General features: G+C 45.4%; 1 protein-coding gene across 3 annotated transcripts in view; it reads right to left on the bottom strand.

Annotated features, from left to right (window-relative positions):
* GRIN2B (glutamate ionotropic receptor NMDA type subunit 2B) overlaps positions 1-25,979 on the bottom strand; it is a 222,031-nt gene that overhangs the window by 59,695 nt on the left and 136,357 nt on the right. For all 3 annotated transcript variants that reach the window (XM_054188128.1, XM_054188129.1, XM_054188130.1), the window contains one exon: positions 17,526-17,640. In XM_054188128.1, the coding sequence (XP_054044103.1) occupies positions 17,526-17,640 (115 nt within the window). The remainder of the gene's footprint in view (positions 1-17,525; positions 17,641-25,979) is intronic.

The following is a 25,979-nucleotide window of genomic DNA, read 5'->3' as shown; positions in this document are numbered from 1 at the left end:
CTACCTCCCTGCATCCCCTTCAGTCAGAGTGTGTCTCCCCTGTTCACTGCCCTGCCTCCCATCCTTCAGGATTTCTGGTGCTCACCGTGTGTAAAAGAGAGATCCTGTGAGAACACTTTCTCCAGAAGAGAAGCCAGAGAAAGAAGGACAAGTAGTTTATTAGCCAAAAAGGAGGCTCCAGGCATCACAGATGTAAGATTTGCCAAATCTCATAAGATCATTGGTTTTATTTATTTCCCATTCCATATTGTGTATTATTTCAATCTCTCCAAATGCAATAGCAATAAAATTGAAAAACATCCATGGAAACACTTCCAATTAACACAAGGTCAGAAAATGACATTAGAGACCTCCACAGCCCATAAAGAAGAAATACACCCAACACCTCCCTGTACTACCGTTCTCCGCAGAAACAGCCTCAGCGAACAGGCAGGCAGTGCAACGTGTCTTAAAGGTCAGCAACCTACATATGCATTTTACCAAGGGCATGGAAGAAAGTCTCTGTATCTGGCACCCGGTGCCAAGATAACACCACTAGTAAGCTACATGTACAAATCTACAGATTTTTAGCTCAATTAACTTAGCTAATTTCAATCCAGGCTGAAGCATAGAGCTACAAAATACTCAGGATGCAAAGCCACGGAGGGGCTCTGGAGAACAAATTCAGGATCTTCAGCTGCACAGAAACACAAAAGTAGGTAGGCCCACCACTGAAAAAGAGATGTAGTGGTGGGTCAGTGCATGAGCGTTACCCAATGAAATGGCTTGACCTCACTATGACTTCGTCACAGGTTTCTGTACAGTAGCAAGAGAGATAACGACTGCAGCAAGAAAGGCACAAAACTCAACAACTAAAATGAAAACAAAAATGTTTTTAAACAGCTATGGTGCTATTTCTTGTCTACATGTCCAACACAAAATAGATGGGACACTCTGGTACCTGAAATTCAGCCATCCAGGCTCCTTTCATAGGCAGATCAGGACATTGCCTAGTGCTTTTCTGAGCCCTTGTGGCCTCTTCCAGCCAAGCCTCAGCCTCCAAGACTACCAAAAAGATTTCCCTCACACTCACATGGAGGTCTTATCCCCCAGACCAAGAGCCCTTGTGTAGATAAGCAATAACCTCAAGGGAGCAGAATGGAGGTGTTAATAAAAGGTGTGTGTCTGACTCAGGAACCGAATCCTGGTTATTACGGCCTTCACAGCTTCCCTGCTCCCAAACCTAGGCTGAAAAAGGTGAAGAAAATCAAAGGTCTTTAGACCTGCTTCTGCACAGGCAACTCAGCAATCACCTTCCCCTGCAAGGAAGCCCTCTGGCAGGCAGGCAGATAAAGGGAGAGCTCATCTACTTTAAAAGATAGCTGTTCACAGTATCTCTATAGGGTTGCTCACAGAAGGCTGGTAACCTGTCTCCTCCTCTTTCTACAGAGGTCAGGGTGATGTCAGAAAATCCTTGAAGCCAGTTCCATTTTCCAGCGCTGTCAGTATTATGCTGCAGGTAGATAGCTGACTGGCCACGTGGCAGTATTCAGTTCACTGCAAAGTGCTGTGGAAATGGATGACCAGTAAGAGCAAAATTCTAAGCAGAAATAACCTTGGTTTAGTCTCTTCCCCAAAATACAAGTTTGTAATCAAGGATGCAGTCAATCTGCTTTCAACACAGATCTCATGAGGGTTATTTATTTTAACCCTTCCCTTTCCTGATCTTTGCAAAACTATCCTGTCCAGCACTGTCTGGAGGGGCAATGTTGGGAGAGCGTGAACAGACTTCCTGGGCATGCGCATGAAGGACCAGGCAAGGGCTGTTGTCCCCATCCACTTGAGGACAAAGATGGCGCTCAGGCCTCAGAAAGAGGGGCTGGGTTAGGAACTGCAGTACCAATTTTACAGCATCAGTATAACTCAGTCTGTTTTGCAGCAACAGAGCAGCTTCTGGAGTAAGGAAGTGGGAGAGGGAGAGGGTGCAAGGCAGCAAGGAAAAGACACAAGCTTTGCATGACGCTATAGAGGATGGTGTCTAGGTGGCCTGTGAGAGTGGCCTATCAACAACAGAACACCTTTTTTGCTTTAATTTTTAGAAACCATCTTGCAAAGTTGTGATGCTGTCTAAATATTTATCATTAATTCTTATACCTTGTTCCAGTAATTTCTGTTTTTCCTGCCACACAGCTGTGTCCCATGCTCACCATACCCTTCATAAACCCTCAGTAGGGAAAGGGATTGCAGCTTCAGATTTGTCCAGGATCTCGACCTTGAACTGGTATCCATCCCTAGCCATTTCCTCAGGGATCGAGGTTTGGTTGTTCCCTCAGCATCTGCACAGCTTTGCATTTATCATTGCAGAACCTTCTGGAGCAGAGAGAGACGGTAATTCGCTCTGAAGGAGGTACACTAGCTAAGAGTATGTTCTTCTTTTAATACCAGAATCATCTGGTTTGTGATTCTGGCTTTATGAAACACACAGAAATATCCATTTGAATATAAATGAGAGGAAGTCCCTGACATTGCTTCTTTTGCTGAAAATTTCAAAATAGTATTCAAAAATTTAGGAACAAAAACCCAAAATCAAATTGTACCCATTTGTAGCAATAAAAGACTCTGTAGTGTCTCTTTTCAGACTTCTCGGCCTTCTCACAAAAAGTTGGACTGCCTCAAGGAAAACAAGCATCTCATACGAAAAATGTATTTTAACTGAAATACTAATTTTCCACCAAAAAACCTTTCAGAGGATTTTCTGCAAGTTAACTCAATACGAGTTGCTTTTGGGCAGACTCATTCAAATAGATGTGTTTGTATATGTAGGCCTCTTTCAAAAGGCCTACACTTAACTATTGTAATACATCAGCATCAACAGCTCTTCAGATTACATATCACCAAGACAAGCCCTGATGAGCATGATAGACAAATGAGTCTTAACCAGTGCTTCTTTCAGGATAACAGTCACACTTTCATAATATGAATATCTTCATTATATCCCTTTTGGTGCATTTCTCTAAATGAAATTATATTAAGAGCCTGCCTTCAGGGGACAATTTACCAGTAGAAGCTATTCCAATTGACAAGTTCGCAGCTTGAAGTCTCTTGCTGACCTTCCATCATCCCTTTAGAAAACCTCCACTGCCTTTCACTTCACCTCTGCACAGCTGTAAATTTGTCAGAGCCAACAACTGAGGTGGGACACAGCACCCAGCACAAGGGCAGAAAGGTAGCATGCAACATCTCAGGGGTTTGAGACATGAGCTTCATCTTCACCTTGCATCCTTGTCTATCCACTGCGACCCTGGCTGCGCTGCAGGCCAAAACAAACAGCAACCCCCCATAACATCCTTCTGCTGTTGGGCTCTACAGAAAGGTTCAACAGTCCCAGGGACCCCCTCTCCTGGGTTCATCCACCATGACACTAGAACCGACATCTAATGTCCCCAAATTCTATTTTTGCCTACTGCTCCCCAATTCTGCCCTCCATGGTTCTCACTGTGCCCCTTCACGTGTCACTCAGTCTCTAAGGGCTTCTCCTAAACCATGTTCTGACCTCCACATGGGTCTTCCTACTTGGCCCTTGAGCCTCTTTTTAAGGCTCCTCTGCAGTGCCCTCTCCACTGCAGCAGCGCCCAGGGAATGTGCTCTTGGGGGCAGGTCATCACTGCAGCTGGTTCTGTGCTGCCAGGAGGAGTCTTGGCTGTGGACACACACAGCCTACGCAAGACCTCTGGACTGCAGTGCCAACAGAGCAACAGCACTTCTGAAGCAGAGAGACCTTGCTGGGATCCAGGCTTGTCCTCACTTGAGCCTGCTGAGGTTGGTCTTTGCAGGCTCCCTCTGTATCAGAGGAAGCAAAGGTGCATTCGAGCAGGGACCTGACTTAGCCATTCTGAATTGTCTCCTGGAGCAGTCAGTCTCACCACTGGTCGCAGGTCCAACCTTATGAGTATCACCTTCCTTTCCCCTGTGGTCCCAAGCTCTGAGCCTGCTCAGCAGAAGTGGCAGCACCCCAGCTGCCAGTGAGCCTTTGTGCTGAGCTCCCCCTGCCCTGTGAGAGTCTGTTGTCAGAGATTCTGTCTTCCTCAGCTTCCCTGATCATCCTTCACATCCTCATCCTCCTCCCATAGCCAATGTACAAAAAAGGCAAAGGTCTCCCTTTTTGAGAGGATGTGAAAACATCTAATCCTCCACTCACATTTCCTTTCATTTCAGATCCTAACTGAAATCATGGGAGACTTTTTTCTGCCTTACCTACCCCTTTCACTGCCCTCTGTCAGAATTATTCAGCTCTCTGAAGCATTACCAGAGACACTATGTAGGAAAGACATGGCAGAAGAAATTAAGTAGTATTGTTAGGTATCTATAATTACCCCACGTCATTTTTTCCACAGTGCAGCAATTTCAAATCTCTCACAGCACTCTCTTTGGAAACCAGATGTTGACCATGTCAGCTGTGTGCTAAGAATGCATTTTCATGAGTTGCGTTTCTTGGAGTTTGCAAAGTGATGGTGGTGACAGGGGGGGATGCTCCTGGAAAATTCCACCCGTGCAGGTGCAGAGACCCACTGGGCTCCTCAGGGCGCAGGGGGCTTCTCAGCCCTCTCCCTCTGCCACGGCACAAACTGGGCCCCCTCCCCTCAAGCAGAAGGCAGGCGAAATTTCTTCCATGCCCTTGCTCGTAGGAGGGCAGACAGGGTGGCTGGGGGGAGAGCATGTCTGGGAGAGGGAGGATTTCCCCCAGGGGTGCTGTGCTGCTCACCCTCCAGAGCAACACATAGACAGACATGGAACGATAAAAACAAAAAATGTGGTGGATGTCTCTCCAGCGAGTTCCTCTCCACCTCCCTCCCATTTGGTCTGTCCCATCGCATAGTCAGCAGCCACAGCAACCAGGCTCCCAGCACGTTCATCAGACAACTGGTTTGCATCTTCTAAAAGAATCCACTGATCCCTGATATTCAATCTAAATGCACCTCCTGCCACCCCATTATTCTTTAATTACACTCACTTGGATTGTCCTAAAGAAGTCCTTCCTTTTCTTATTGATTATTCCCTTCAAACACTTGCAGAAAATTATCATACTCTCTATCTGGCAAAAATATATATTTGGAAAAAATCTATCCTCAGCAACCAGGCAAGGGTCCAGTAAGACACAGGCTACACAGAGAAAACAGGTTTTAACTAAAGTTCAAGTAACATTGCACAGTAAACCCTGGGAATACTTCGAAGTGTTTATTTGAGACAGGGGACTTCTTAATGGAGAACGTCCTTAGTGCAGATTTCACTAGACTGTACTCTTTTAGTCTTTATTTGTAAGACAGTGTCTCCATTAGTCCCAGGCTGGAGCAAGGTGTCTGGGCAACGAGCAGGAAAATATATATGCACACAGGACTTATTCTGGGACCAAACACAGGAGACAGAGCATGGATGAGAACAACTGTTCAAATACAGACACACGCAGCTCTCTATGGGTCTACTCCTCAGCCATCCTGAAAGCCGAGACCTCAAATAGCAGCCATCTGTAAGAAAAGGGACAAGGCATGAAGCTGGCAGAAACTACAAATGCAGACTGATCTACACACAGGAGAAGCTCCAGGAAAGCAGCTGTCCACAGGTAGTCCCTGCCAGAGGCAGAAAAACTACAGACATGAGATGCTGCCATAATCCCAGCAGTCTTTACAAAGCAAACATAATTAAATGCAGCGATACAAAGAACCCTGGCCTTGGTGAAAATCAGCACACACCTAAGAAGGAAAGCAAATAGCTCCCACTGCTAAAAAAGAACAAAAGTAAAGCACTGGCCTGGAAGAAGTGACCTGAGCAATCCTGAATTCTTAAAAGACCCAGATGATGCTGGGAGCAAACAGTTAAACTCAGCGTGCAGGAGCTGATCTCAGGCAGCAGACTGCAGAACAAGGGGCTCTTTCTATTATTCCCAGATCTCCCAGCTTGGATAGCGAGACTGTCGTATGACACTGCTTAGACTGGAAAACTTGCAGCACACCTCTGCTGTCCGGTGCTGCGCCCAGTATAAATTGATTTACCAGCAAACACTGTTTCTTCTCAAAAACCACGGGATTACACAATACCAGGGTGGATCTACTGGGAGAACAAAAGGATCTGCAGCACCTATTAGCATTAACGTTGCAGAGTGCATCCCGTGTTATGTGGTGGGTGGCAAGCTGCCCTGCTGCACAGTTTCCCCAGTCACCTAAGGGCCGGCCCTGCATGCTCCAACACTGACCAAAATGGTGTTCTGATGAAGCTGCACAAAAAATGATTTTTCAAGGCAAGGTCTTAACACTATAGGGGGAAAAAAAAAAAAAAAAAAAAAAGAAAAACCAACCAATTTAAAAGTATTGCTTCAATCTAAACCCAGCTTTGTTTGCTTTTTTTTTTTGAACCTTCCACTAATCAAATTTGTCCACTCAACACATACACACAAAAATCATGTTCTTTATCAGACATGATTAATAGAAGTGATGGAAATTTGGATCCAGACAAACATCCGTAAAGACACTTCAAAGGAGTTTCTCTTAAAAAAGAAAAAAATAATGAAAAAATAACCCCAGTCCCAAGAGCTAGACTTCTCTCCTGAGAGGTGATGGAGACCACAGCTTAAACCTCCGTTCCAAGTCAGGTAGAAGGAATTTGAATGCAGTTTTCCCATTGCCTAGGAGTCTGTCCTCACCGCCAGGCTCTGGGATCTGGGAAAAGATGCTGCCATTTCCTCCTCCACGTCTCCTCTGTGAACGGTATCTAACGGCTTTTGTGAGTCTACAGGAAAACACCCAAATGTCAGTTTTCATTTACAGCAATAAAACTTCCAAAACAAATCCTCACCAAAATTAATGAATATTTTTGTTGATCCTGAACTATGTTTTTTCACAGACTCGTTTGTTCCTCCCACTATATTTCTGAGGCTCAGGCATTATCACCTGGAAAGGGATGGACACTGGCCTTATCGCTCCTGGTCTTTAATGATCTGCGTCATTTTCCCCCAAAATAGACATTGGGGACAAAATTGGCCAGAGTCCAATTAAAAATTCCTCACCTCTTTCCATCTGAGACTTTTCTTTCTTACCCTACATGGCTGCGCAGCGCTGTTTTGCATGATTAAACAGCCTAACCCCATTCCACCACACGAGCGGCTGAACGTTACTCATAGTGAAATGTTGCCTGTATGTTAATTTTGCAAAGTGCTTAGGATCCTTCTCGAAGGAAGGAACAATAGAAATGTAAGTCATTATCATGTACAGGAACCGAGGAAATAAACCTAAGGGAAACAAGCACCAGAAACTGTCACATAAAATGCAGACCAAGTCGAAAGCTTAAACAGGAACAAGAAAAAGGCTGTCAAACAATCTTCCAGGCTTGGCATGGTGGGAGACGTTGCAGAATGCAGCTAGCCCGGCAGAAGGAAATTAAATAAGCCCGGCAAACTGCTGACTCAGCAGAAGACAGCACAACCCACAGCACATTTTAGAAATAAACCCAGGTCAGTAAATGCCAGAGCCTTTCACAAGGAAGAAAGGCCAAAGGATAGTGACAGAAACTCAAGACACCACTACGAGGCAACGAAAGAGTGAGTGCCGGGATCTAACGTTACCAAAGGCAGTCTGAAAAAATTACAGACTCAGGGAAAACACAGTTCAGGCAGAGGGAAAACAAACGACGCTGAACATATTGTATGCTCAAATCGATGACACTAAACGCATGCCAGGGTTCATGAGCAGCGAGAGTAACTCAAGCACACAGTAGCTCCAGTGATAACCACAGTTTTAACACTGAGATACCTTTGAAAAGCAGCAAAGAAGTTAATGTGGACAAAACCACAGGGGAAAAGACTGTCCTGGTCTAGTAAAAAATACTGCCAAGACACAGGTCAGCGTCAAGCCAAGTCAACCATGCACAATCGGGATTCAAACCCAAAGCAAGGAGCGTGTGAGAACCGAGAACAGAAACGCTGGCCAGAATCAACACCAGAGGAGAGAAACCAAGCCAAAAACACAACAAACAAGCTATTCCTTACTGGAAAAAAAAAAAGTTTGAGCAATTTCCATATAAGAAAAATTTATTTCAAATGCATTCAGAAGCAAATGTGGCCAGACTTCTACTCCAGGAAAAGGAAACTGCCAAAATCCTAGCAAAAAAAAAAAGGGGGGGGGAGGGGGGGAGAGAAAGAAAAACAAAACCAAAAGAAAAAGGCAAAGAAAGAAAAATGTAGGGTCCTATGAATATGCAGATGAGGGCACAGTAGCGCCTCCCTTCTCTCAAGCCCCGTGGAAGGAAAACAGAGCCTCCAGTTAATAACATTCAGGAAATGTAAAAATAGAAAAAGCAAAGGATTCACAGGCCAAGTAAAGACATCGTCGACATGAGACAGAGTCTCAAGCAAATGCAACCGAACAGATGAAAACGCACCCTCAGGCGCCAGCGGCCCATTCACTCACTGCAAGTCTCCTTCAGCAGAAGCTATGCTAGGACTTTCTCCAGACGCAGTTTGGTTGGTTGCTTCCTCTCTGCCCTCATCTCTTCACCAATTTCAAATCTTAAAGCCACTAAAATTCCCATGCTTTCGTCAGCTGTCTTTTTGTTGCATAGTCTGGCCACCAAACGCAACGGGAAATAAACGGCCTCTTCCAATGGCACTGGGGCAACTTGTGTGGTTTCTGGCTGCTACGGAGTCCCTGAAGTGATTTCCAGTATGTGGCTGAGGACAGAGCAAGGCAAAGTGAATTTTGCTGTGCTGTGTATCCATATGGTGTTGTAGGACATACAACCCATCCGTGTCACTCCTGAGTGGAATACAGGTGGAGCAATTACAGTTGTCATCAGTTCACTTGTAAATGGAGTTTGGAGAAAAAGTCATTTTTGTGCTCAGACTGAAATTAGAGAAGAGCTTTGGCCTGAAGAGAGGGCAAGGGAGGGGATTCTTAGCATATCAGCATACATCACTTAGACTTTCCACAATGACACGCTTTGCTTAAAAATGGCAATGCACAAAATGAAGCTTTAGAAAATTTCATTTTCACATGACATTTTTATATCAAAACCGGTCTGTGTTACAAAAAGATTTTTACTACATTTAAATGACCTGATTTTTTTTTTTCAGGTCAGAAAAACATTTTGTGTGGACTCAAAAAGAAATATTAATTTGTTTTCATTTGCCAAAAAATACAAAACAACAGCCATGTTTCTTTCTTTCATTTCTAACAAAATCAAACTCCCCTTCTTGTGTTTTTGAAGATGTTGTGGACTGATCAGGGATGATAGGATGGATCCTTGATACTGCACTGTGATAGGAATATTTAATTACTGTACCCATGTTTGAAAGCTCATCTTCCCGCAGCAGCTCAGCTGTCATCTGAATTAAGATATAGATGTTTATTGTCAACATGCTGAGATAACACATTCCCACGATCAATTAAATGCTCACGATGAAAGGGACACAGATACACAGCAACATCTAACATGCCACGGAAACCTCCAAGCTGGTGGCAAGCAGGAGGGTTTTCGAGCAGAAGCAACATGACTCTGGCAGTAGCGCACCAGCCCTGCACTGAGAAGTGGTGCTGCATCGCAAGACGTAGTCTTACCACCGTTTTTTTTTTTTTGGTTTTCTCTAAAGTTAGGATTATCCCCTCAGATGTTAAGAAGGCTGAAAATTTTCCAGCAGCACTGGGTATTTTTGAGTTGTTGCACCTTCTCAGCTGCGCTCTCCAAAGCATGCAGAAGCACCTTTACTGCTTTTTCCCATCTGCCCTTCACACTCTCGACGAGGCACCCATAAGCCTGCACAAAGCCGGTTATAATTCTCTGCTGCCTATCAAAGCCTTCGCAAGAGTTAGGCAGTTGGTGTGTAAAGCTTGCTGCCTACCATGCTGACTAATGTTGTCTGATTGTTCCCTTGACTCCCCCGTTGGTCCATCTGTACCCATCTGCTGCCTTTTGTCTTCTAATTAAAGTGTAACCACTCTGGGGTAGGAGCCACCTTTCTGGTTAGCGTTCAGGCAGCTCCCTGCAGAGCAGAGTCCCCAGTCCATAACTGGGCGCTGGGAACAGCAATGATGATGCATAAGAGGTGGCTGCATGTACACGCAGCAAGGGGGAACAGTGACCCCCTTGCTGTGTGGCATGGTCGAGATAGCTGGAAGAAAGCCCCAAAAGAGAGCCCTCATCTAGAACACAACCAAGGCAAGAGCAGTAATCTCCTCTGTCTGGATGGTGTTACCACATTAGCACACAAGGCACAGTCCTCGGGGCTGCCCTGTCCAAGGAGTCAGGTTGGCAATCCCAGTAAAGGTCAGATGGCTACAAACACCCTTATCAGCAACACCAGCACGGAAATGGTAGGAGGGATTCTAACTACAGCCTGGGCTTAATAAAGATCTCCAGATTTTCCAATATCTGATTTGCATTAGGGGACAAGGTCTCTCCAAGAAGCTGTCATTGTTTCAATGTAAGAATTCCCTCCGGTAGCCAAAGAGTAGGGCCTGGTGGAGAAGAGCCAGAATATTTTTCTGCAGGCTCATGAATCATACAAATGCACTACAAAATTCAAGCAAACAAAGTCAGAAACCACTTCAGCAAGAGGCAAAGAGAGCAAACAGCTTATACTGACATAATATACGGTGGTTAGGAGGAGACACCCAACTAGTGTCCTCTTTGGTCAAAAAGATGGACTAGCTCATTATTGCAGAATGCAGTAATCTAATCTAATGGTCTGATACAATCAGTCAGCAAAGATACCATTTGATCAGCATGTCCACAAGATTTACGTAGGAGGCTTTTTCGGAAAGATTGTTCCATTTATTGTCTGATAAGGAAAGCTTTGTGTGGCACTTGCATCTGCCCTTCTCCTTAGGAGTCAGTGTAAGATTAACGTGTCCATAATTAGCCACAAATACATACAGTTACATCCTGGACAACTATCAGAAGCCAGGCCAAATCCTGGCAGTGGGTGCAGCATAGGTGTACACATAAAGCCATCTGGTTGTCTGATTGAATCAGGGTCATCAACAGACCCATCAGATGTGACCTAGATCAGGTATCTAAGGGACACTCACTTGGGATTGGGGTATCCATAAAATATGTATTCTTTGATGCAAGCCTGCTGTCTAATGAGAAGCAAGGGATTCAGTAAATTGCAGTCTCTTAGAGAAATGTCCAGAAAGAATAATTTAAAAATAAGGGGGAAATTGCACGTACAGACTCCCATTCTAATTTCAGCCATATGTGCTTAAATCCAGAACGGTCCATCTGCCCTAAGTGAAGCTATATCCTTCTAAAAACTGGTTCTATGGGAACAGAATCAGTCACTAACTCCGATTAGGTTTAAACAAACTCCTATGCCATTTCTCCTCAGGGACAATGAGTCATAAATCCCCATGCACACAGGGAAATTAGCAAAACAAGACTCATTGGCAAAAACAATCCAATCTTGTCTCACCATAAAAGGAGTCAGTGGGATAAAAAACATTACCTCTCTGAAGCGCCTGGACACGCTGTCAAGATGCCAAAGCTCCACACACAGAGCAGAACCTGACCAAAGGCAGTAACTTCTAACCCAGGGAGGCAAGCATACCTGTGCATGTGTGTAAGTGATCAGAAAGGCTTGCTCAGGTGGGCACCAGACAACACAAGGAGGAAACTGTCTCGAACGATCTAGACATCTTTCCAAAGGCAGGGGAGGGCCTTCAGAGAAGATGCTTGGATTTGTACAGCTGCAGTTTTCACCTCGCAACCCTACATTCTTGGTCCTCTCATTTTTAAAGAGCCTTCTTCAGAAAATGAAATTGAAAGAAAAAATATAAATCCTTCCTTCTGCTAGGCATCCTAACAGGTACGTGATACATATTGGTTCTTCATGGAGTGGCCAGTACCATACAGACCCTTACTAAAAGCCAAGAATACTGATCAGATTTTCAGTCCTCTTCCCTCCTCCCATTATTTCTTTCACTGGGACATCGAAGCACACAAAGAAATGACAATGCGTATTTCTTTTAATGCCCAGAAAGACTTGACATCAGGCCTGAAGGCTGCATTATCATCAAAAGCTACAGCCTGTTCAGCATCTCTGTGGTGTTCATCAGCCCTCCAAAGCTGCAGACTGCAGGAGGTGGCAAGGGCCTCCATAAGGGCTTTTATTTGCAGCCATCCACAATAGCTTTCATGTGCCAACTGCCTGCTCACACAAAAGGTATATGGTAGAAGCTTGCAGAAATTATGTCCTCACTGGACCCGGCTTGAAGTTTTTGCTGATCAGCTTGTCCATAACCCAGTTTTTCTTTCCTATCAAATACGTGGTCTCTTGTGAGACACTCTTCAGGTTCATCATCTTGTTCATCTTATCACAGAAATGTAGGCAAGCAGAGAACCACAAGAGATCACTTACTGCATCCACCGGCTCTGAGGCAAGACAAGACAGATTTAGACCCTGCAATGCTGGATATTATTCTATGTGTCCTCCAGCAAATGAGCCTCACCAGCAAATGAGCCTCACCATGCTAACAATTAGACAGCTCCCTATATATCTAACAGAAATCCTTCTGCTTGAAAATGTAGCAACATGTTTTCTTCTTTGTGCTTATGGTGGACAGGATAAGCAACTGACCATAATGTCCTTTTTTCAACAATGATTCAGATGTCCAAAGACTTATCTTGTTCCCCTTCCTCTTTTTTTTAGATTAAACAAACCTTACTTTTCCATTTTTTCTTTTCTAAATCTTTTTTTTTCTTTCTGTAGCTCCCTCCCACATCCCAGGGGAACCCTTCCCAAGTACGGATGGGCATAACACTGCCTGGCCCAGGCAGTGGACAGGGCCACACAAGTTCGTGAACTCACCTTATGTGGACTACGATCCAGGCTGAACACACCTCTGGAAAGCCCATGCGGCAGAGAGACCGCTTTTCACCCTGTTGCAGCATTAGGAAGTACTGGAAGTCTACAGTGACTGAGGCGGCTGACGGCATGTCACAGCAAATGGCCCCAATCCCAGGGAGCACAAATGTGTGCAATGGTGTAGGGGAACAGGCTAAGAGCAGCCTGCCGGTGAATTTGTAATCATGGCCACACCGATGGCTAGAGGAAGCAGAACAGATGCTGCTAATTGATTTTCAAGAGTTCAGAAGTCAAACACTGATAATTATAGGAGCAGCAGCAGGCAAACATTTTATCTGCTGAGGGGGGTGAGGGCTGATAGGGGCAGAGGATTAGCACACGCAGCAGGGAGAATTAATCTTTCAGCATAAGTTTCCCATCTGTCCTCCTCTAAGATGGCTTGTAGTGGCACCCTGACCAAACACATCATGTGGGGCTTTAACGTCCAGCCAGGAGCAGGAGTTACTGAAGCGTGTGTGGTAAGAGGTGCCCCAAGGAGCCTGAGAATCAAAGGGCTCCGTGGGGTGGTACAAGAAGTTTCTTTCACAAGCCGCATGGAAAGGTGCTCTGAATCCCCAGTGACACACCTAAGGGAAGAGTCAGAGAAGCATCAGCAAAAGGAACACTCTGGGAACAACCTAGTGACAGAAGTGATGCAAAACTCACTGGAAGTTAAAATAGAGAAAGAATACCAAAAAGGGCCTCAGAGATAGTGTCATCCCCGTATTTGCTGGGGGAAAGTGAGGCAGCAGACAGGAGGAGCTGGGAGCTAATGGGACAGGACTGGCCAGCAGCATTTGCCAGCTCTCACAAAGGGATCATGAACCCAGAAGAAAGTCCTCATCATATGTGGGATTACAGGAGAGCAGAGGAGAAAGGCAACCAGTAAAGTAAAAGCCTGGGTGAAAACTCTTCCCACACAAAACATCACAACCCACAGACACAAAACTTAGCGTAGTACCGAGCCTCTGACTCACCTTGTGTGACCTCTGGCTCCAGCTCTTCACTGCATTGAGGCAGATCCCTTCATGGGGCAATGGGGCATAAGGGTGGACCTCCTACACCACCTCCATCGGTATACTCTCTATAATAAATACAACAGGGGCACCTAGGCACCCAAAACACGCAGTGTCTGGCTGGCCAGTGAAGCAAACACTAACCAGCTAATTAAAAGGTAGTGAAGGAAGGCATGCAGTCTTCTGCCCCTAAAGAACTGAGAACAGAGAAGTGAATGAAATGCAGCACATTTGCTTATCACAAGAGGAATCATTACTCATGGCTACAAGAGCAGAAGAGCTCGGGTTACTGCCCCTTTCCAGAAAGCGGTTGCTCTGTGTTCTTTCACGATTGTCAGCCCTACAAGGCTCCAGTCTGTCTGAAGGACCGAGGAGGAGATTTATCATCATCAGGGTCTGGGGACAGCTGTAGCTCTTCCGGAAAATGAATACCTGTTCTGAAATAACTGTTGAGGTTTTGAAGATATTTCTTCCCAAGTTGGAATGAAAAATCAAAATCTCAGAAAATCTCCCAGACCTGAAATCCTGAAACAGTTCAGTCACTGTCTGCATCTTCGCTGCTCAGAAAATGGAAGGCTTCGGACCTGTTTTAAAACATTTCTTCATACATATATATCCTATGAGGTGTACTCCTCACAATCTATATGCCATCTTTCAAGAATCAACTGCACCAAGATGTACAGAGCAGCAAACTGTGTCACTAAATCCAGAGGAGACTAATAAAAATGATCAGAAGACTAGAAAACATGACCTATCAGGAAAGACTGAACAAATTCTTGTTTAATCTACAGCAGAGGCGACTGGGAGACAACATGATAGAAGCCTTCAAACATACATAGGGAAGATAAAAAGAGGAAGAGAATAAACAATTCTCTATGTCCACTAGGGAGATGCCAAGTAGTAATGGGCTTAAACTGCAGTCAGGGAAATCTAGGTTAGACATTAGAAAAACTTTCCAGGGTAAGAAGAAAGAAGCCATGGAAAAGATTGCCTCAGGATTTCATGGAGTTTCTAGCATTGAAGGACTCTCAGAGCAGGTGAGACAAACAGCTGTCAGGAATGATTTCAGTCTAGTTGATCCCTCCCTTTGGCACAGGGAGGTACTAAATGACCTCTTGATGTTCCTTCCAGGCACAGCGTCTTATTATGGATAAAAGTGTGCAGCGATGTAATTAAAGACATAGTGAACGCACACAAGCGGGCTGAATCAGTGTTTCCCATGCAGCCTTTCATCTCTCGAATCCTACCACCTGAGTGTTTGACTTGGAAACTCTCCTGGGCTTTGCGCAGTTTCTTCTATGTATTGCCTTGAAGTTGCCAGGATAAAGTACCTCACTAATTTAGCAAAAATTTGTGAGAGTTTGGATGATTTTACACTGCAAAGCAATGCACTTACAAAGGTATTGGGACTGTGTGCTAATAATACATGAATAATTTATGTCTTGTATTGTTGCATTGCTTGGGAGCTGCTAAGAGCCAGCACTTTGCTTTGCCTGACTCTCCACAAACATAGAACAAAATTATGATCTTTGCCACAAAGAGCTCTGTTTCACCCTTATATTTTAATGTTTGCATTTCTGCTGAATGGAGAAAATTAGGAAAAAGAGTATGAAGTTTCATGTGTGAAAGGTATTTGTCTTGTGATCAGAGCATGTTGGAGATGACTTCTGTGTTTTCCGGGAAGAATCTGCCACTGTAAAACTCAAACAGCTCAGAGTTCCATTATAATTATCTGATCTTCCCACTGAGCGAGACATCCACTTTAAGGTAAAACATTTGTGTTCAGGAAGCACTATGGCCTTTTCATACCACTATTACCATAGTTCATCATAGACTCATTTCAACCAAGCCCCAGCTCCTATGAAATGAAGAACTGTTCTGGTTTAATGGATGCCAAGTATTTCACACAGACAGCAAAGCTCAGGCAGGTCCCAGGTCCAACCCAAACACTCCAGCTCACCAGCATCCCTTCCACTAATTGTCTGGTTCATCTGAGAGATGACGGATATGCACTCAGAGACCGAACAATCCCTCTTACCACTCAGGGAAGCCCTGAAGCCTTCACTGAGGGTGCCACAGGGTAATACACATGACAAGCAGGATAAAAACAGGACTGCATTTAGCTGCCCCTCCCCAGAGCCTGCAAAGCATTCCAGCAACAGATTCCCTGCAGCCAGCCCTGCTAATAATCCCTAGCAGGATTCATACTGCTACTGCCTCATTTTCCTGCTCTGATGATGGAGTTTCCCTCTGTGAGAACAAATTTGGTGCCATCTAGGAATAAATCCTCTTGGATGTTGCCTGGTGGGCTTTAGTGAAGTTGTATGATGGACAGAGCCTGACGTGAGGTCTCTGCAGCCTGAGCCTTGCCTGCTCACCCCCTGTGCAATATCCAGCCAGCCTGCCTCCAAACATGTCGAAGAGGTGTCCACACATGCTGAAGCCGTGCCATACATTTCCTCACACTCCTGTCCCCCTGATACCTCTGCTGACTCTCCCAGACCATACACTCTCATCTGGTGTGCATAGTGACGAGACCATGAGGTAGACAGGTCTTCCTGGAAACCAGGCACAAGCTAGGGCCTTTCACTCTCTCCCCAAACTCCTGCAATTACTGGGAGACCTTAGTGTCTGCCAGGCACTAATGCGATGGCTCTTCTGCCTCCTTCAAAAGTTGTTCCTCCGGTCCTCTTCTGAATGCACTTCTCCTGACAGCTCCCTATTTCATTCTCATTTCCCCATGAACTTCTTCCTGGTGTTGGCCATGCAGACCACATGCAGAGAACAAGCAGCCAAAGAGAGAAGGCTTTCTGTGCCTGGTGGGGCAAAGGGGCATTTTTCTAAGCCATACACATGATCATATCCAGACCAAGCTCTGCTTCATATCTGTTGACTGCTCTGCTGAATTTTCCTTGCTTTCGCTCTGACTTCTTACCCCCATCACTTGTTATATCTTATTTTCTTAGCCCTCAAACTACCCCCTCTACTTCAATTCTAACGCTTTGGGAGTGCTTGTTCTGAGCCTGGACCACTGGCATTTATGTGGGAGGTGAAACGAACCAAAGCTTTGCACTAACACAGAAATCCACACCATTTCCAAAATGGTGCTTTGGGTTACATGCAAATTATTCAGAAATATGCAAATTTGGATCTTTGAACAACTCGATACGATCTCACATACACATCCTACTTAATGCACCATCCCATTGCAAATGACACTGGCCAGATATATCAAGGACAGTTAACATTGGAATATATTACTAAGTGTGGCTGCAGCTCAATCGCAGCCGTTTAGCATACAGAACTTCACTGCCTCCGAGCCATGCAGAGAAATATTTTCTGTCTCTGCCATTGAAACCCATGGCACAGACGAGGTCTCTTCTCTAAAAGGCAGGAAAACTTATGTTCAGAGGTTACAGAAGGGAAGCTGATGAATTTTTTATACACGCTAATGGAAGAATGTAATGGCATCCTGCATGGAAAAGACAGCAGCCTGGGTATTGGAGATACCAGTAGTCCAGGATGCAAGGAGGAGATTGCCAGCCCTTGATAAGAAGTACAGAAGGGTGGAGGGGATTATTCACCTGGAGCCTTCCTCCATCCTCCTCCCTGAGGCAGTTTGAAAATTACCAAAAATGTCCTACCCTCTCCCACTTCCTCTCCTTGGTCAGAAGGATGATCACCAGCTTGGGATGCATCTGGTATCCGTCCTCACTGAACGACAAATTCCTGCCTTCAAAGGTGACATTGATCAGGTACCTGCAGGAGAGAGAAAAGAGCGAGGAGAATGTTAATGCCTGGAAACCAAACCCAAAATGAGACCCTGTCTCCCGCCCTGTAGCTTACACCAGGATCGTGGGAGCACGGTGCAAACAGTGCTATGATGCTGGGGACAGCAAAAGAAAATCTAAGAGGAAGGAGGTGAGGGAAGCAGGACAATTACTCCAGGAACTGGGACAATCAGGCAAGGCAAGGCAATTGCCCCCATTTTGAGACTAGGATTGGGAAACAATGTCCCACGTTGGGTCTCAATGAATTCCTGAAATTATGACTAAGAGCCATATGCACACATGAGTGCTCACGGTCCGTGATTTCCCCTTACTCCAAAGGGCAGAGGGATCCATAGCAATTACCTGTGTAAACATGCTCCACAGCCTACACTTTGCTCACTTTCCAAAGGGGATTTTACGTGTCGTTTGAGGACAGTGATGGCCTACAGGTGAAGCAGTAGAGACAGCCAATGATAAGGGAAGCTGTAGAGAGCAGAGGAAGGAGCAGCACACCTGCGAGAAGATCCATCCCTATTAGAGCCAGCACGCCTCGTGGGGCCCAAAGCAATCCTCTGAAGCAGCTTAGGAATAGGGACAGTGGATGTTGAGATAGTCCAGTTAAAGTCCTTTTCTTTACGGACAGAGTCATGCCTTATACCCGGCAGGATCAAACTAGAGGGTGATCAGCCCTGAAAATCCCTGCAGCCAACATTAATGATTCTCTTTGTCTGGAAAGGCCCCGTCACTTCTGCGCAAGGCACTCCCCTTTGGGGCATCTCATGTCAGATGTACAAATGGACTATTAAACAGTCCGAGCTTCAATCTTATTTATCCTAAGGCCTTTTCACTCAGCTCTGGCAGCGGGGAAGACCTTTAAGTGGACCGAGATTACGGCTACACTTATTTCAAGGCCTTGCTGCATCGTGAGAGCATGTTAAAATGGTTTTGCTGTAAATGAGAATCAGGTCTATTGTTTTCTTAATTGTCAGACTGTCCAGAATGACACTGTGGGGAAGAAGAGGAGGCAAATACACATTTCACAGTTCAGTGGCTTATATGACATCTCCGTGGCACTCTGACAGTTTCCCCTGTTCATATATTTCACTTCAATTCACAATCCTGTCGCATGAAGTAGATTTTGCCTTTATACACCTGCTCTGGCACCAGCAGCATCACATCACCGTGAGAGGCAGAGGTGACCAAGCTGCCTGCAGGGCTAGCCCCAGGACCCTGCCCTCCAGTGCTTTGCCCAGTTCTCCTATAAATTACACAAGCAACATTTCCATTACAGGCATGAGAGGTTCTTCTGCTCTATTATGCCATGATACCAGGAAACATTTCCTGATATTCAGCTTCAGTTTGTCCCTTCTAAACTCAGTTTGAACCAATTTCAAGAAAAAAAGGGGAAAATGAATCTGTTCTTTCAGTGGGTTCACACTTTCCCACTATCTGCATACAGAGAACTCTCTACTAATTTAATGAAAGCATTGACAGTAGGGAAACTTCTTTGAACAAATAAAAAAAAAAGGTCATGATTTTCGCTTCTTTTTCCAAATTTTTTTTTGTCTTAACTCCATTAATCAACGAAACTCTAATTCCCCATTACCAAGTGTAATCAGCAATGATGTTTATTTCTAAAGGAAATTCCATACTTGTTCCATGTTGTGACCTTCAACGGATGTGCACAGCATAGGAAACACAGCCATAAGGGAGCCCAGCATGAAACATGTGCAACAGGACAATTTTCAAAGGCAGACTATTGGTTATTTTCCAAAAGCCAGACCCATTCAGCACCCAAACACTGAGAGAACCCCAAAACATCTGCTGCTTGGAAAATCTTAGCCACAGGATTGTTTGTAATGGTGTAAAGCATCCCATGTCAGGGCCACATGTGCTTTTTTTCTGGCCTTTCTTTCACAGCCATTTGCATTGCTCTAGTCCTGAAGAATGCAAGGCACAGACCATCACCAGGTATGTGCAGCCTACCAGACCTATGTAAGGCTCTGGTGGTGGGAAAGACCTTCCGGTGCGCACAGAATACAGCTACACCCATTTCATGACTTCTCTGCACTGGCCACCAGAGTAAAGACAAAGCAAGGCTCCAAGAAGATGAGGATGCCATTAGCCTGATGGGAGTTGCAGCTTTGTATGTCAGTAGTTAGAAAGCAGTGCCAATATCTCATTAAACAAACAGCAATAATAAACAGTTCTCAGCCCTCTTTCCCCTCCCACCTGAGAATGATGCCACTATGGGAATCTCCCTTGCACAGCCTGACAAGAAGAGTTCACAGAAATCAGCAACAGATATGACACAAGAGGGTGTCATTTCCGTTCGTTTTCCACCGGAAAGATTAGAACCACTAATAATAATCAAGGAGGGATCATCAGCGACTCCAATCCTTGGAGCTGCCTTGAGATTTACACTTAAAGTGGCACTAAAATCCCTCGCTTCGCACCTTAATGACTGAAATTAGTCTCCAAATTTGGCACAATAACTCTTCAGAGGGTTTTCTCTCAAACCCATTAGCAACGTGTTTACAGAAGTTTGCAGGAGGAGTGCAGAAGCAGCAGCTCCTCCCCGCCCCCCCACCCCCCCCCCCCCAGCTTCCCCTGAATTCCTGCAGCTTGCTGGGTCCTGTCACCTTGTCACCTACAGAGGGATGCAGGGCGAGAGCGGTACGCGGGGAGCTGCGGGGCTTGCTCAGGCACACTGAGCAAGGGGACGCCTATATGACAAAACATCAAGGCTTGAAGGACTCCCTGGCTGGCCAAGCCGGCAGCGCGCTGCAAGGCAGCCACACTCAAGCGGCTCTGCCCTCCATCACTATCACAGCCAGAGTCATCCCCTTCGGCAGCAGCGCTGCCCTGGTAACGCCAGCACTACTGCTGCCTGCTCTGGCCAGGGGGGATTTATTTCTTCCCTACAGCCTACACACACTCCAGTCCCCAAACAGGCAACCAGGGGGCTGGGGGGCTCCCTGGCACGACTGCACTGAGCCACCAGCTGCAAGAGGGGCACAAGGTGAGGGCAGCAGGCTGTGCATGCAGGTGAGGTAACCCAAGATGAAACTATACCTGTAAAGGGCTTAATCCATGATTGGACTCCAAAACGGAGACAGAAAGAGAAAGAGGGGTGGGGGGACAACAATGACAAACACAGGTAAATTAATTTAATTTGCTAGAAACACCTTCCAGCAAAGCATTTTGCTTATGCAAGTGTTTCTGGAGCTGCTCGATGTGAGCACAGAAGGGTCGAGCCCTTCCCCAGCCTGGTGCAGATGCAGCAACCGCAATGCCCCAACTCAGCCAAGTGGGAGCAAAGTACAGATGACACTGTGAAAACAGGCCGACACTGTGAGCCCCATGGTACGGACGAGCAGGCAGGAGCCAAGAAGGAAGGGATGTGTCCTTGGGCACAAAGCAAGTCAGATTTGGGGGGACCCGACTCCCCATCCTGTGCTCTGACCATTAGGTAACACCACCCACCCGAGACGTGAGGCTGACAGCCCTGGACGCTAATGGAGAGTGTTTGCAAGGCTGGTTGGCATAGGAAATAGAGCATTAAAACCACATCAGATGGCCAATTTAGGACCGGTGGAGAGATGATGACATTTTAAACGGTTTCAGACAGTGATGGGGAAAGCCTGGAGAGGCAAATGTGGCAGGCGAAGGGGACTTGCGGGGAGACAGGGAGGGCGTTAACCAAATTTTTCTCTGAGGGCGTTAACCAAATTTTTTCTGCCCCAGAAACAGCTCTGAAGGAGATGCATTTGAAATCAGCACTAACCACTCCTACTTCTGCCTCCAGTGCCTTGCTGGGAATCACCTCCTCCTGAAGCTGCTGACCAGGTGGGCAAATTCGAATAATGCCCCGGTTCAGCCCATCGCACTCCCCGCCTCACGTGTGCGCGCACACACACACATACACTCCCCTGTGCCCTGTCAGTGCTTGTTATGCTCCTATGAGACAAGCGGTCTGTCTGAAATGGCGTGATTACCCTAACATCGACCGCTTCCCTGAATAAGACAGGCCATATGAACAAAACAGCCTCTCCACCATCCGCATCGGGGGGTCGTCTTGGCAGTCCAGCACACAAGGGAAAAACAGGGTGTAGGTGGACAGTGGGGAAAGAAAGGCTATGAGATACCTCTGCCAGAGAGGATTTGCAGGGTGAAAGGCCGGTAGAGTTTGATGCAGAATAAGGGGATGGGGGTGCAGACTACCGTCAGCCTCTCTGGAAACTCACTGTAATGTGAAACACTGAGGCCAAACGTAACAGCAGTGAGGTGAAGGCAGTGAAAGGCCTTTACCCTGCAGAATTTGCATGGTGAAATAGCCTTTTTCTTTCCCCTAGAGACAGCACTAAAAACCCACCAGCCAGAGGTACCAGGGAGAGGCGAAGCTGCCTTCCCAGACCTATTTCATGCCCAGCAAAGAACAAAGACGGATGCGTTACTGCATCTCACCACAAGTGCACCACAGCTCCAAACACGTTCCCTCTCCCAGCTCTGGCAAGACCTGCCCAGCCGGGGCTGATGCAAACAGTTTTGGCAAGGTACATCACTCCTGCCCTGCAGCAGGTCCTGCCCGCCCCACACACCTGCTCCCGAACAAGGATGAACAGACAGAACACAAAGGACAAGGAAAAGGGAGTTTTAGGAACAGTGTATTTATCTACAAATGGGAATTCTGACCTTCAAATGGCAAGTGATTGACAAATTAAGGTTTAACCAGCACTAACTATGCCGTTAATAGCTTCTGCTCTCATCTGAGAGACTGAAATAGTGTAGATTTTTTTTTAAATGAGAAAACTGCAGCTGATCCCTTTGACTTCTGATTTATATCTCCATACTCCAAACCCATGGGAAGCTTAAAATAATACTGATATTTTTTCTCCATACCGTTGCTCGACATTTCCATGGCTGCCTCTGCCTCAGAGGACAGCCAAATACATGCGCAACAGCCATCCAGATCCAGCTGCACGTGCACGAGATCTCCAGGGGATATCAAACCCAATCGTTCACCCCCAAAAAGGTGAGAACGGGCTCCACCTGGGCCTTCGATCAAACTTCCCCATGGCTGGTACCGACCTTGGCTGAGCCGTTCAGAGGCTCTCCCATTGCTCACTCTCCTGCGCTGCCCCAGCCTCCTGCGCTGCCTCCCACTGCTGTGGTGCCAGTGGCTTGTGGAGTCATGAAAGGCAGGCACATCTGGCTGTGTCTGTGTAACATCTGTCCTGTGTCAGGTACGATTTACAGCGAAAGGAGTCCACGCAAAGGGCACGAGCGCAGCTGATTTTACATAACAAGGGGCATGGACTCTGTTCGTTCTGCTATCATGAAGAACAAAACCAAAACAAGGTAGGAAAAAAACAGAAGCAACCGTTGACTAGGAAAATTAAATCTTAAAGGAACAGCATCTCACTCTTCTTCATTTGCTCCCTTCTCTCTGTCAGTGTTACCACTGAATCTGGGGAGATGCACTGCAAGAAAGAAAGAAAGTATCGAAAAGAGACCAACAAAATTCTAAATTGTGCAGGCATTCTGCATCAGAAAATATGTCCAGGCTACAGCCATTTTATACTACTGGGAACCAATCTGACCAGCAGGCTCAGAGAAACACCCAGAGCTCAAGATTGTTTTCATTAAGCAAAGAGGTTAGGAGAGCATCTAGATTAGGAAATATCCCTCAGGCTACAAGATAACAAAGATATAAGAGACTAATTTGTTTTTTCCCTGCTGTCCACACCTTTTTAAAAGACAGGAGGGCAGACACTGGGCTGGAATACATCAGTGATATTCAGCTGACATCTATGGAGTGATACTGTTTGATCTGCTGAGATTCTGGCCTCTCACCTCTAGGAAGATGAATTTTCTTGGTGTTTGATCCTGACCTGTGAAATACCCATTTCTGGTGGAAGAGAAATTTCTACTGATCTGTCCTTGCTGTTTCTCCATCATATTCAGCACAAGTGTTTTGAAAACAATGTGCATGTGCGCTAAGACTTCCAAGTGACAGAGCTCCTCTGTACAGTGGAAGGATGAATCTTTTCCATCACTCCCTCTCTTCATCATAAAAAAAATGGTACTTTCACTTCATTTCCCATTTCTTCTATTTATCTGCCATGAATTTGTCATTTGAGAAAGACTCTGAGCTGACAGTTCCTGGGGACTGAGGATATATCTATCCTTAGAGTACGTAGGGAGCTAGAGCAGTGGCAGGGCCGCTTTCCTACACGCATTGCTTGATCCTAATGAGACGGGACCATTCCTGAGAACAAGAAGCGAAGCTCGCTTTCCACAGCCTGTGCAGTCCCTAGCCTCCCTCTTGAAAATGTAAGGGGAAACTCAAGCACCGCGGCACAGGGTTTTGCAGCATGGACAGAAGTCCATCAGGGAGCGGACAGAGGGGAGTCTCATTGTGCAGGGTCATGGTGTCAACTCCCGCCTGGGGCACAAATGACAGTCATGACGCCTAGGTGAAATGCTGCTCAGTGAGCTTCAGAGTTTCCACAATAACTTTTCCTTCCACATATCTTAACACCACCTAGGACCTGATCTCCCATTTGCTTTTGGTCCTATGCAGTCACTGCCTTTGATAGAAAAAGGGAAAGAGGTGCTGCCATTCAGGTCTAGTGGCATTTTACACTCCCTTTGCCAAGGGTGCCGCTCACAGTACCAAGGCCAGACTGTGAGAGCTAGGTCACTTGTAGGAAACAGTGGTATACATTAGGATGAGGTGACCTGTTTATGGAAAAAAGGGCAGGATAAATCTTCACTTTGCCCCATCTGCTATGTCCGTCACAACAATATCTTGAAAACCCAACCAAAGCCAAATTTTTCTCACACACGTCCTGACTGACCTATTTTCACAAATGCCAGAGCCAGGAAAAATTACCTATCAAAATCACTTTTTAAATGGGAAAGAGGGATAAGAACTTGGCAACAACATTTTCTCATGAGGAGGTCAACATTTTGTCAGAAAGAAGGAGAACCATAAGATCAGAAAACTGTAACAACATTGGACAGAAAATGAAGCTTCTGGCATGGTCATGCTCCCACACAGTCTGGTCTGTTGCGTGACACATTTTGCCCTTTCTTTTATGGACAAAAGCCCCAGTTAAAATAAATCTTTAATGTGCCACCCTGAAACAGTCCCACAAGGAACAGCATCACCTCAACAAGGGAAGGTTATCACCGGATATTTAGTCTGTCCAAGTTTCATGAAGGAGAAACGAGAACATAAAATTCCCATGCTCCTAATCCCAAGAGACAGCAAATAGGATTTCCATGTCAAAATATTCCATTTTAAACCCAAAATATTTGATTTACAATTTTTCTTCCAAAATTATCTTTTTTTGCTGGGAAAATGACAGAGTCCTAAGTAGCTTGAGAATATCCCTCTACACCTTCTGGCCTCACTGGAAATAAAACAGAAACAAGGAAAAGTGTTTTAAGAGCACACTCCAGTTAAAGCAGGAATTAGCCATAAATCTGATAGGAAATCAGCCTATTCTCAGAAAGACTTTTTTATCCAAAAAAGCTTTGATAAAAACAGATATACTTCTAGATTGACTCACCAAACCTTTAAGTAATAGAAAATAGCTAATAGAAAAATAGCTTTAAGGTCAAAATTGTTACAGTGACTGGATAAAATAAAAAATAAATGTTCAGTCCAAAATTGGATCAAGCTGCAAAGCTTTACTGAGTTAATAAATTCCTGCCAATTACTTTTTTTAAGTATTATTTTTTATTGCTGTGTCTTTCCATCCTTCCTTATTCATTAGGAACAGATAACATATCACTTTTCTCCAAAGTAAAAGTAGTCTTCAAGGTATTTCTCTCATTTGAAAGGACTAAAGATCTGCTTACATGAGGCAGTAAAAGCATGGAAAATTACATTAGTCAGAACAGGCGAAAATGGGTCATAATTATGTCTTGGCATTCACCTAACAGGTCACTGATGGAAGCCATACCACTAGGATCAGGCAAATACTGAAAGGTTAAGAGATGTCCTTCAGATTTGTTTATCTGTCTTAGGGCACAGTCATACAAACATTGATAGGACAAGCAGTTACAGAACAGAAGTCAAATGAGGCTCTTCACACTGATTTTTCACCCAGGATGATGTTTTTAGAGGTCTGTCAATTTGCAGAGCCTTAAAAAATATTCTAGTTGAGCTACTATCCCCATACCGTGAATTTAATCCCACTTTTCTTAATCATTTTTGCATGTCCCTTCAAAACCTCCCATGGACCCACATGGCTGTGGACCACAGCTTAAAAAAAATGGCCAAGTAAATGTGCATGTCAATAGCCCCTTTGGTCT

This window comes from Rissa tridactyla, chromosome 1 (genome assembly GCF_028500815.1).
Source record: "Rissa tridactyla isolate bRisTri1 chromosome 1, bRisTri1.patW.cur.20221130, whole genome shotgun sequence".
Classification (NCBI taxonomy): Eukaryota; Metazoa; Chordata; class Aves; order Charadriiformes; family Laridae; genus Rissa; species Rissa tridactyla.
The sequence above is the reverse complement of the archived record's forward strand: the minus strand, read 5'-3'. Positions and strand labels throughout refer to the sequence as shown.